At 44.4% G+C, this 13,354-nt stretch overlaps 1 protein-coding gene across 1 annotated transcript; it reads left to right on the top strand.

The window, feature by feature from the left end:
- The first annotated feature begins 9,152 nt into the window (after positions 1-9,152).
- Positions 9,153-9,674, top strand: LOC115664429 (uncharacterized). The gene has a single exon (XM_030586360.1). The coding sequence runs from the start codon at positions 9,153-9,155 to the stop codon at positions 9,672-9,674; it is 522 nt and encodes a 173-aa protein (XP_030442220.1).
- Positions 9,675-13,354: the final 3,680 nt, after the last annotated feature.

The raw sequence follows: 13,354 nt of genomic DNA, 5'->3' as shown, positions 1-13,354 counted from the left end.
TTACTAGTTATTTGAAAATAGAAGAAAAGGATATTTGTGCTTTCGGGACTAGAAAAAGATATAAACATAATAGATAGTTTTTTAATATGAGAACATTATTTGAAAGGAAAAGAAAAGAATATGTGATCGAGAAGGGTAATTAATTTTTTACTGCCAGTGATTGTCTTGGACTTCCCAGTAAGAGCAATTTTTTAACTGATTATATAGAAAAAATTATACACTACGAGGGAGATGTATTATATACATGTATATATTTTATGATTCCTTCATTTGCAAATAAAAAGAATTATAAAAATGAGCTACTTTTCAACGTCCTTTTATCCCTTCTTCAATTTTTTTTTTCAGAAAAAATTTCTTATTTAATTAATCGGATCTTATTTGATGATTTTCTCTCCTTTTTTTCCCTTTTAATAAAATTATTTTTAGGGGGAGTCGGAGAGATGGAGGCACCGTGTTTAGATCAATGTTGATTATCGTTGGGGAAAGACCACCAAAAACCCCAAACTATGCTACATGTGACACATTTACCCTGAACTTTTTTTGTGACACCAAAAACCCTAAACTATGCTATTTGTGACATATTTACCCCAATGTACTTTAGTCCATGGGCATTTTTATCTTTTTTGCTTTTTCTTTTTTTGTTCCCTTTTTTTTCTTTTCTGGCGAGGGTCGCCTTGCCGGCGTCGGGCGAGGGTCGCCTCGCCTGGGCGAGCGAGGGCGGCCCTCGCCCGACGCCGGCGAGGGCGATCCTCGCCCGACGCCGGCGAGGGTCGCCCTCCCAAATCCGGCGAGGGCCGCCCTCGCGCTCGCCCGGCGAGCGAGGGCGGCCCTCGCCCGACTCAGCGAGGGCGACCCTCGCCCGGCGAGCGAGGGCGGCCCTTGCCCGACTCGAGCGAGGGCGACCCTTGCCCAGGTGAGAGAGGCGGCCCTCGCCCGACTCAGCGAGGGCGACCCTCGCCCGACGCCGGCGAGGGCGACCCTCGCCCGACGCCGACGAGGGTCACCCTCGCCTGAGTCGGGTGAGGGCCGCCCTCGCTCGCCTCGCCTAACGCCGGCGAGGGCTGCTCTCGCCGGAAAGGAAAAAATAAGGAAAAGCAAAAAAGACGAAAATGCCCGTGGACTAAAGTTCATTGGGGTAAATGTGTCACAAATAGCATAGTTTGGGGTTTTTGGTGTCACAAAAAAAGTTCAGGGTAAATGTGTCACAAGTGACATAGTTTGGGATTTTTTGTGGTCTTTTCCCATTATCGTTCTTAATGCCTTAGATCCTGGTCTAGTCTAGGGATCGCTTTCCTCGAGGCCAAAGTGGAATTTCAAAAGTTGTACCATCAAAGATGTTGGGTACCATTTTTTTTCCTTCGCATTTTGTCAATGCGCTTTTACATGATTCTAAGTCCCCGATTTATTTGATCATATAATCAAAGTTTCATAATTTATTTGATTTGTACATTCGAATCCCTTCTAGTTTACTAACTAGAATGTCCAAGCAAATGGCCGTGCAAAATTCAAGCACCTTATAAAAGAAAATAGATATCACACTCTTTTCTTTATTGAAAAATGACATAATTTCGTCTATTTTATAGATGGATGAAATGAGGAATCACTTGGACCGATTTTAAAAATGTTAAACTATACCTAACTAAATAAAAGTAACGTCTACATCATTCATTTAGCTATAGGTATTGGGCCTTCGGAAAGCAATGCCTTCGAGAAATTAAAGTCCCACGCTAGTTGACATAAGTTAAACATGTCATGAGCATGTGAAGAAATTGATAGGTTATTATTCGATCATGTCATGAAATTTGATTTCTATTAGTGACCAATTCATTGCATTTTAATGGAAGTTCTCGATATGATTTTCATTTGATCTGTTTAGTCGGTTAGCCCTTAACAGGCCTTGCTTGGCACCAATTATCACCTATTTATCATTTTTGTTAATGATTTTCCCCTCGAAATGAAAAAAAACTTATTTAATAGGTTGAAAGTGTAAGTAAAATTAAAAGTGTAAGTGCCATAAAATCATGAAATTTAAAAGATGAAAGTTGAAGTTACCCAAACATATCCAATCTTTTTGTAGAGATTTTAATTCGTAAAAGGTCTGCGTTTTTTTAATACTTTTGGCGCCCAATATATGGTTAGGTTCTTCAAGATGTAATATAGACTTAAAATGAATCGTGAACTTTGAAGAAGATTAAGGGTCATTATTGGATCGAGGAAAAGTCTGATTTTACTGCCTTGCTAGGAAAATTAAGAAAAATGGGGAATGAAAATTTGAGTGTAAGATTTGAAAATTCAAAGTTTTGGGATTGTAAAGAGGATGCAAAATTTAAAATTGAGTACATTTTTCTCTCTTTTTCTTTTCCTCCCTCTCTCGAAAATATAGAGGGAGAGTCTTGATCCAATAAACAGTTTTTGTTATTGTTTATGCAAAGAGATAATCATTACAAAATCCAAATAAAATACATCAGCCCTCTCAATAAAGCACACAAACGGAGCAGCTACAACCTTCTACCTAGAAAATACACTCTTCAAAAATGGCTAAAGAACTAAAGAGCCTTCCACAGATTTATTGTCTCGCCAGCTCGCATTTTGGACTTTCCAAAAATGGCTAAAGAATATATTCTACCAATCCTTGATCAAGATGGATTAAGTTTAGTAATTAAGGACCCTATTCACCTTATATAATTGTCACGCCCCGGACCCTAACGGGCTCGCGACACCCCTATGACGGTCGTATCGAATGCGACGTCCCAGGACTCATCACCGACCCAAACGAAACACCCAACGTCATACGCAAGCGGAAGTGAAATCTTAAACAACCCAGACAGTAAACGATGAAGAAGGGGTAGTACTTACACAAACCAATAAATGCATTTCCATTGCATGGCATAACTTACAGCATTCATAAATACACAATATCAACCCAGTCCACTCACTTCAAACCACATTCGTCAAAAGGGGGGACGGTAGTTGGTAAGCTTAACTCCTCTACAAAAGGGGTGGTAAGCTTAACTCCTCTACAAAAGGGGCACTCAAAAGACGGGGTAATTTGACCCATCCTCGATCCCCGAGGTACTCTAGCGGCGTCTCCAAATCAATCACGATTGCGGATCTGAAATTGTTTGCACTACATCAATGAGAATAAATCTCAATAAGCAGACAACCTAAACCCCACCTAGGTCAATACGTACCCAGACAAGTCTCAACATGCAATCTAACCATCGACATATCAGAATTTACATAAACATACTTACCTCACCTCACAGCACACGCCAACTCTGCATATTAGTTGGATCACAATAATGCAATAATAGCTCAAGAACATAACATAAACACTCGAGCGCCATAACCACGTACATTCACCCAATTCAACCCAGCACATTTCGCATGCATGTCCAACCAACTATCCACGACCCGCGTCAACACGCCTCAGGTCCATTCTCACAGCCCGCGTCAACACGTCTCAGGCCCATTCTCACCGCCCGCGTCAACACGCCTCAAGCCCAACTTTCTCCAATGACCCGCTTAAACATGCCTCAGGTCTTTTCTTGCCTTTCTCGCCACACCCGCGTAACCACGCCTCAGGTTGGCAGCCCTCCGATCAATCCGGGCTTTTCAAGCAAACACATGCGCCACTTAATTCAATCAATTTCACGTCAATCACATAATCAAATAACTCCATACTATGCTCAATCGCCACTCGTTCCAATCAATCCATGCAAGTATCAAATTCATTCCTCAAAGTATCATAAGTTAGCCACATTGCACAACCATCATTCTAACACATTTCAAGTACCCGATTCCAAGTCATGAACTCACTACCATAGCTCATAATTCCGGCATTCAAGCCAGCCACATTTAGCCCACAAACCAACACGAGTCAACCACTCTCGAGCATAGAAATTCGCTCACAAATGCCACAACAAACCAGCCATGAACAGCCACCAATTGACCCAAAAAATCACCACCATTTAGTCCAAGAACTAGCCACATGCAATCCTCAAATCGGGCCCTAACTTAGCCATCAAACCGACACTAAACAATCCCTAAACCAGTCTAATAATACCCATTATACTAGATAAGGTTTAGGGAGTCACTTACCTAAGTTTTGGCCCAAGGAAAACCGGCAAGGGGCCAAAATGGCCCAGTGGAACAGTGGCGATTCGGTGCGGCACGGGCGCAACGGGCACGGTGGCCAGCCACGGCTCGGCACGGCCGTCGGCCACGGCCCTGGACTCTCGGCCACGGCCGGGCGAGCGGCCAGGCACGCGGGTGAGCAACTGGGCACGGCACGGACACGGCTGGGACGGCTCGGCCACGGCCAGGCGGGCGGCCGGCGAGCTCGGCCACGGCCGGGCGGCTAGGCGACGCGCCGGCGAGCTATGGCGGCGGTCGGACGGTGACGGCGGCGGCGGCGACGGGTCGGCCGTGCGAGCTGGGATGGTGGCCGGTGGCGGTCGGGGCGGCACGGCGGCGTCGCAGGTGGCTGGGCAAGGCCAGACGGGCCAGCTGTCGGTTCGACAGTGCCGGGCCGCGGCGAACGCGGCGGCGAGCTTGCTAGAACAAGGGCGACAGGGCAGGGGAAGAGGGAGGCGATCGGGAGTGAGCTGCGAGCAGCAGCGACGGCAGTCGCTAGGCAGCGGACGGCGCGCGGCGACTAGACGGTAGCGTTCGGTGGCAGGGCGTTGAGCAAGAGGCGCGCACCGGAGGGGAAAGGGGGAGCTCGGCCAGAACAGGGGGGAGAGTCAGCAGCAACGGTGGCGACCGGCGGGTGATCGGCGAGCGGCGACCCAGGCTAGAGACGCGGCGGCAACGAGCGACGGCGGCGAGCTCGGCCAGAAAGGAAGTAGGGCAGCGGCAAAGGGGAAAAGGAAGAAGAAGAAGGAAGAAGAAGGAAAGAAGAAAGAAGAAGAAAAAGAAAAAGAACAGGAGGAGAGAGAAAGTGTCTGCATGGGGCAAGGGGAGGGGATGTGCGCGCAAGGGGGGAGAGAGAGAGAGAGAAAGTCAAATTTAATCGAGTGCGATCCAACGGCCCACGTTTAAACTCGAAGTCGATCCGAAGGTCCACGAAAAATCCTAATTTATAAATTAGGGAAAAACCAAAAACACTAGCTAAAATACACTAAGAAGGAGGTCTACTAGTCCAAAATTACACCCGGTCCAAATTTCACTTTTTATCAATCTCGGGCAATATCGACGCTGGCCACAATAATATCGACACCGTCCAATTAAATTCGTCACGAAACTCCGAGAAATTCGACACTAAAGTTCGGGCTCTAAATAACGGCCAAATTCGATCGAGTGCGATTTTAGCGAAATCTCAAATTAAAAAATAACCTGAGAGTGATCAGTTCTGGGCGAGATTTAGCTATAAGCGCACCGACGAAATACACGTTTTATAAATCCCAAAAATGGGTCGAAATTCGAAATGTCACAATAATCAAGTTGATATATACTAGCTGGCGAGACTAATGTATACACGAGATAAATCGAATTAAGTTAGATTAAGTTAGGGTTAATATCACGAAAATCCCCAAACTGGCACACCTATTATAAATTTACCCCAAACTAATTTTTTAACCACCAAAAACCCTAAATTGGTACACTTGTGACAAATTTACCATCAGTTTGTTTCCATTAAAATTTACAATCAAATTGCTTTGTTAAATGACATGCGGCAGTTGACCTATGTGCCAGTTTTATGTTTTACCCTCTGTTTGTTATAGGTGTACCAGTTTGTGATTTTTTTGTGGTATTAATCCAATTTAACATAAACTAAATGAAGGTAAATTTGCCACAAAATGTACCGGTTTGGGGTTTTTAGTGGTCAAAAAATTAGTTTTAGGTAATTTTGTCACTAGTGTACCAATTTGGGGTTTTTTATGGTAAAAAAATTAGTTTGGGGTAAAATTGTCACAAGTGTACCTGTTTGGGGTTTTTCGTGGTATTAACCCATTAAGTTATGGTATAGCAACTTCAAAGTAATATGGTTTTCTAAAGTGCAACATTTGTCACTTGCCCCACTAAACAAAAGGCGAGGTAATTCACTAGAATAAGAAATAATTTTTTTTTATTGTTCGTGAAAAAAGTCTCTTCATAAATTTTAGGGTTAATATCACGAAAAACCCCAAATTGGTATACCTGTGACAAATTTACCCAAAATTAATTTCTTGACCATAAAAATCCTAAACTGGTACACTTGTGGCAGATTTATCTTAAACTTTTTTTTACCACTAAAAATCCCAAACCGGTACATTTTTGTGATAAATTTACCCTTGATTAAATTGGATTAATATCAAGAAAAACCACAAAATGGTACACATGTGACAGACGGAAGGTAAAACCCCAAACTGGTACACTCATCAACTACCACACGTCATCTAACTCATAAATTTGACGATAAAATTTAATAAAAACTAACAGAGAGTAAAATTGTCAATAGTGTACCAATTTAGGGTTTTTTGTGATCAAAAAATTGGTTTAAGGTAAATTGTCATAAGTGTATCGGTTTGGGATTTCCGTGGTATTAGCCCTAAATTTTATACCTCTAAATGGTTATGCGAATCCATAACATCCTTCAACCTCAAACTTTTACCCAAAAAAAAAATGCAATAGATCTAATGCTTACTATAAGATGAATCAATATATTAATAGGGTTCATACCACAAAAAACCTCAAACTGGTACACTTGTGATAAATTTACCCCAAACTAATTTTTTGACCACCAAAAACTACATGTGACATTTTAAATTTCAACCCACTTGGTATTTATGAAATGCGTAATTTCAATAACGCACTTGTAGTAAATCTCGCCCAGACTTGATCACTCTTGGGACACTAACCAGTAGGGAAAGGCTAATTAGGGATCTAGATTCGTGCAACCATAGAACCTGATCATGGACTGACTTTCGACCATAAGGATTGTCGAGGTGATATTTTGGGCTAATATAGACGGATCTAAGGATGGTCATGGATCGATTTGCGAATGTCGTATAATTGGATCGCGGGTGATTCCGCCTCGCCAGAATACGAAATTTGCGAACGATCTCAAACCTATTCCAAACAATCGCGTCCTTTAGAACTAATATTCATCCTCGCAATTACATGACAATCGAGGTCGCCATGGCTCAAGTGAACTTAAACGTGGTTCGATTTAGTATCGACCACGGGTCGAATGTACGAATTTTCCCGAGAGCCACCCGTTAGTTTGAGATAAGCTCAAGTCGCGTTTATTTGAGTTTGGCCATTAAATAGAGACTGAGTTTGGGTGTTGAAAATTTTGAAAGTCATGACAGAGTAATTGGACGACGTCGTTATTACCGTGGTCAGTCTCAGATTTGTCCGGATTCGTCAGAAAACTGAAATTTTGATAGGAAGTGGAAAATGACCGTTTTACCCCTGGGATTTTGTGAAGGCTAAGTATAAAAGTGGAAGGGCATTTTTGTCATTTCACCCCCACTTTAGAGATATAAATTTTTGGACAATTTTGCCCCTGCACTTTTTGTGAAATTCCTATTTTACCCTTAGATATTTTTGGTAAGATTTGATCTTGGCCGTCGATTTTTGGATAAGCTTGGATCTTGGCCGTTGGATGGAAGGTAGAGAGGAGGGTAGGATGGTAATTTTGGCATGGGGTAAGTGCACCAATTATTGGTGCCACTTATTTATTTCCTTTCACTCTCTCTTTCTCTTTCTCCCTCTCATTCCCACACCAAAACCCTCTCTCTCTTCCCCTTGGCCGTGTGTTGGCCGGAGCCGTGCCGGATCATCGCGTGCTCGCTATCCGCCGTGCGTCCGACTGCCGGACCGCCGTGGCCGCTGCGTCCTCGCCGCCTTGCCGCCCCCTTGATAGGCTGTTCTTGCTTGGAAATTTCAAGTAAGTGGCACCCTAATCCCTATTTAGGATATCGGGTATTAACGGGCTCGTTTAGACACGGTTTAGTGTAGTTTTAGGGGCTGTTTTGGATGAGGATTTTTATGGATGAAATTGTGGTGATTTGGTGAGTAATTAGAGGCTAAATGAGGGCTGAGTATGGTTGGTATGAGTGCTGCAAAATTCGGTTTGGTGCTTAGGGTACATAATTTGGTTCGACTCTTAATTGTGTGAAATCGTGGTGTAGTGCCGTGTTTGTCGTGCCATGGTTTTTGTGATGAAATATGGCATGTTATGTGATGGTTATATGTATGTTACATGGGCCGAATTGAGATGGTTGAATTGGGTGCATTTGAGTGCATTTAATTAATGTTCGAGTATGTGAACGTGTGAGATTTGAGGCGTGTGATGTGCGTGTGATCACTAAAAAGCCTTGAGGCATGTTTACGCGGGGTAGAGATAAAATATGGCGTGTTAGCATGTTCGCGTGATCACTTAATCCCTGAGGTATATTTACGCGGGTCGTGATACGAATGTGGAGCCTGAGGCGTATTTACGCGGGCTGTGGAAAGAGATTGAGAATGAGATGTGTGATGTGGCAAGTGGAAATGAGATCGGACCTGAGGCGTGTTTACGCGGGTCGCGATAGGAATGTGGAGCCTGAGGCGTGTTTACGCGGGCTGTGGAAAGAGAATGAGAATGAGATGTGTGATGTGGCAAGTGAGAATGAGATCGGACCTGAGGCGTGTTTACACGGGTCGTTGGCAACTTTAATGAAAATGGTGTGGTGGTGCATGAATGAGTGTGAAATGCGGAGTTCGGAAATGCCATGTGTTCGACATTTGCTTTTGGGCATGAGAATAGTTTGGAAAGTGCATGTTGTTTGAAATTTGTGGATTTGAGACTAACGTGCAGATTGTGTGTACTAAGAGCCTAGGTAAGTGCATTTATGTGCATGTTATGTGTTTATTGAGTGATATTGTATTTGGACTTGTCTGGAGGTACGTGATAGCCTAAGTGGGGTTTAGGATGTCGACTTATTGAGATTCGTCTCATAGTTGTATAAATTAACCTTTTCAGAACCCCGGCCTGGACCATGAATCCTTCACCGCCACTGTCTTAGCGTTTTGGCATACCTATGCATACCGATCATGCAGTAGTAGAGTATCCTATAGATGATAATATGGCTTGGATTAAGTACACCACAGTAGTCTGGGTAGATATAGGACAACCTCTTTGGCAAGCCCACACTTATACGGCCTGGTGTTTTCGGGAGGGTATGGACGAGTTCGCACCGGTTCGTGGTTTCGATGCCCCTTTTGATGGAGTAGGAGATTGGGATCCATCGGCTATACCTCCTCATGATGGGGAGATGACCAGCCTCGACACTAGCCTAGCACAGTCAGGTCATCAGCCTGTACCTGTAAAACCCGAACCCACGGTGGCTAAGCCTAAACCGAAGCCGAAAGAGTCACAAGCAGGGTATGATCCGATGGACGTGGATTTAGGAGAAGAGCCCGAGGAGGAACCCGTTGAAGAGGAGCCCGAAGTAGAACCTGAGGGAGAACCCGAGGAGGAACCCGAAATGGAGCCCGAAGAAGAACTCGAGGAAGAACCGAAGGAGGAGCCTGAAGAAGAGGAGCTGATTGAGGTCCCATTAGAGTCAGGAGATGAAGATAATCCGATTGAGATTGGGGCGGATTCTGAGTCGTCAGAGGAGCAGGAGGATCAGGGAGAGGCAGATTCAGGTTCTAGGGAGACTGACTCAGAGTGGACACCGTCTAGAGGTCGTAGGGGTTAGTTGGGGGTAGGGTAACCCTTTTTGAAGTGCCCCTTTTTGGAGTTAGTTTATACCTAGACTACTGATCCATTTTGATGTTGGTGGTGTGAACTTTAGAAGCTGATATGCGTGTATAATATGTTTATTGTTAGTATGTAATGTTATAAGTTTGATTTGGTAATGAATGTATATTCTCCCTATTGCCCCTTTCTAAATATTGTCTGGGTGTATGTTTGCTTCCGTTAGTGCTTTATCTCTATGTGTTTGGGGTCGGCGACATTCTGGGATGTCGCATTATTTCGACCAAGCTTGGGGTGTCGCGCGCTCGTCGGGGTTCGGGGCGTGACACTCTAAACTGGTACCCCTGTGACAAATTTACCCTCCATTAGTTTTCAATAAATTTTACCGTTAGATTGCTGAGTTTGATTATACATGGCAATTGATGGGTGGACCAGTTTAGAGTATTGCCCTTCCATTGGTCACAGATTTATCAATTTATGATTTTTCGTGATATTAATACAATTTCACGAAGGGTAAATTTGTCATAAGTATACTAATTTGGGGTTTTTTGTGGTCAAAAAATTAGATTGGGCTAAATTTGTCACAGGTGTATTAGTTTGGGAGTTTTTAGTGGTCAAAAAATTAGTTTGGGATAAATTTGTCATAAGTGTATCAATTTAGGGCTTTTCGTGGTATTAACCATATTAAATAATGGACTGCAACGTTGAAAATGAACAAAATGATAACTTAGGATGGTCTATATATCCCATAATGTCTCGTAATTTCTAAATTGGTATAAAAATGTTCTCATCCTACACTAATTTAAATACATTTCCTAAAATAACTCAAGCTAAAATTTTCTATTCTATTTAAGGAAAAAGTCACAAAAACCTCAAACTATACCCATTGTAACATATTTACCATAAAAAATTTTCTGTAACACCAAAAATCTCAAACTTGTATATATGTGATATATTTACCCTTCATCAAGATTTTATCAATGAGAACTGTCACGACCTACCCTCGGGTGCACCACCTAGGGCTTCGGCTAATGGATTATTAAGTCTAGGCCTAACACGGGCTCTCCCAAGCCCTTACCAATTCGCGACTTAAGGTTTAAGTTCTTAACATGCAAATCGTTTCAATCGGGAGTCGCCACTAATCTATTTTTTGGTGGGTCGATTAGAAACCCAAGTAAACTATCGGGAGAATTACTTTACTCCTACGAACTAGAGATTATGGACTCGGAGACTTGGTTACACTAGATTTGTCACGCTCCGAACCCCATCGAGCACGCGACACACTTCTCCGGTCGAATAATGCGACGTCTCAGAAAATCGTCCACTCAATTCAACTTATCAGAGATTTAATTCAATCAGCGGAAGCCACAAATACCCGGACAAGAACAACTGGGGTAAAAAAGGGAGATTAAATACATCCATTATCGATTCAAACTTATACCATATCCACTATTTACAAAACCACAATATATACAAGCACACCGAACCTCTACACTATATACCACCATTGTCAAAAAGGATCGATAGCCTGGGTATCCTATCGCCAAAAATGGTACCCTTCAAAATCCTACACCCAACCCCTACTCTAGCCCCTACGCCCTCTGCTTGGCATCCACTCAGAGTCTGATTCCTCATCATCCGAATCTGAATCCCTCTGAACTGTCGGCTCGTCTGAGGACTCCGGCTCGGCCTCGATCTCAATCGGGTGGTCTATATCACCCGACTCTGCTGGAACCTCAACTCGCTCCTCCTCAACTGGCTCATCATTTGACTCGTCCTCTGGCACAAACTCGGGATCGTACCGTGGCTCGTCCTCGGGTGCGTCCTCTGGCCCCACGTCTAGGTCTTCTTCAGGCTCATTTTCAGGCTCTTCTTCTTCTGGCTCTTCCTCTGGTATCACATCAAGATTCACATCCATGGGATCATACCCCGCCTGGGATTCTTCCGGCTCCGGCTCATACTCGGCCCCTGAGGGCTCAGGTGCTGCAGGCGCAGGTTGAAGTCCGGACTGCGCTAGACTAGTCTCCAAACTAGTCATCTCGCCATCGGGAGGGGGTATGGCTGATGGATCCCAGTCCCCAACTCCATCAAAGGGGACATCGAAGCCTCAGACGAGGCCAAATTCATCTACCCTATCTCGAAAGTACCAGGCAGTATAGTTATGGGCCTGCCAAAGGGGTAAGGTTACGTCTACCCAAACTACTGTAGTATGCTTGATCCAGGTCATATTATCGTCTATCGGGTACTCTACAACACTGTGGTTGGTGTGCATCGGTACTTCAAAATGCTCAGGTGGTGGCGGTGGGAGATTCATTACTCAGGCCGGGGTTCTGAAATTGTTGGTTGAAACAATCATGAGATCACATCTCAGTAAGCACACACCCTAAACCCCACCTAGGCTATCATGTACCTCCAGACAATCACAAATACAACCACACTCAGCCATCACATAGCAGGCACACAATTCATACTCACCTGGGCCTTTCCTGCGTGCAACCTACACGTTAGCCACAATAACACCATTTCCAATCACATGCACATTCTAATTACATTTCACGCATTCGTTCCTGCCTCATCACATTCCTTTCACCCAACTCGCCAGTGACCCGCGTAATGGTACCGCCTCAGGTTCACTGCGACTATCTCATTTTTCCACTCGACTCGCCAGTGACCCGCGTAGTAGTACCGCCTCAGGTTCACTGCGACTATCTCATTTTTCCACTCGACTCGCCAGTGACCCGCGTAGTAATACCGCCTCAGGTTCACTACGACCAACTCATAATCACAACACTTCGGGGCCCGCGTAATGGTACCGCCTCAGGCCGTGTATCTTGCCCGCGTAATGGTACCGCTACAGGCTCAACACCCACCACCTACGACACAACCCGCGTAATGGTACCGCCTCAGGTTGGCTGTCCTCCGGTAATACCGGGCATCGTCCCGCGTAGTCATACCGCCTCAGAACGGATCAATTCCCCGCGTAATGGTACCGCCTCATGGATTTTTGTCACCACACATACAACGTCACCACACGATTCCTCACTCAATCACTTGCTCGACACCGACATACCAATGTACTAGCCAATCACACTTGGCCCGTGCACGCACCAAACTACACACGTTTCTCATGCTTAATAAGCACTCAAACACGGCCAATGCACAAACCATTCAATTCAGCCCGTGCATGCACATAACGGTCCACATTAAAATCAATCAATTCACCACTCAACAAACATACAAGGCCACCAACGGGCTCACAATCACAGCCACATTCATAGGCGCAAATTCAACATTTCCATGCTCATTCCAAGTCATATCAAGCCCTACCAACCAGTCACATCACAACACGCAAAACCAACGAAATTTGCCCTTAAATCGAACCATATGCTCGTCAATACGAGTCACAATTTCCAGCATACACTCCGGCATCAATTCAGCCCCGAAACATCACAAATTTACCCACAACTCAACCAATTCAAGTCCCCCAAATCAATCCATTAAATTAACCCCTAAACAGCCCCAATTAACCCCTAAACCGACACTAATTAACCCGATTCAACCCCTAATCGCGTCTATCGATACCCGATATCCTAAATAGGGTTTAGGGGGCGACTTACACGAACTCTAGGCTGGCTCGGCTAGAGTAGAAAGGGGGACGGCAGCCGGTGGCCTCACGGCGGC

The sequence above is a fragment of the Syzygium oleosum genome, unplaced genomic scaffold (genome assembly GCF_021117445.2).
Source record: "Syzygium oleosum isolate NSW1041296 unplaced genomic scaffold, Sole_v2.1 Sole_v2.36, whole genome shotgun sequence".
Classification (NCBI taxonomy): domain Eukaryota; kingdom Viridiplantae; phylum Streptophyta; class Magnoliopsida; order Myrtales; family Myrtaceae; genus Syzygium; species Syzygium oleosum.
Note: the sequence above shows the minus strand (reverse complement) of the source record. Positions and strands in the feature narration are given on the sequence as shown.

Coding starts and splice junctions, on each gene's coding strand:
- LOC115664429 (XM_030586360.1), top strand. CDS start 9,153: ATGGACGAGTTCGCACCGGTTCGTGGTTTCGATGCCCCTTTTGATGGA.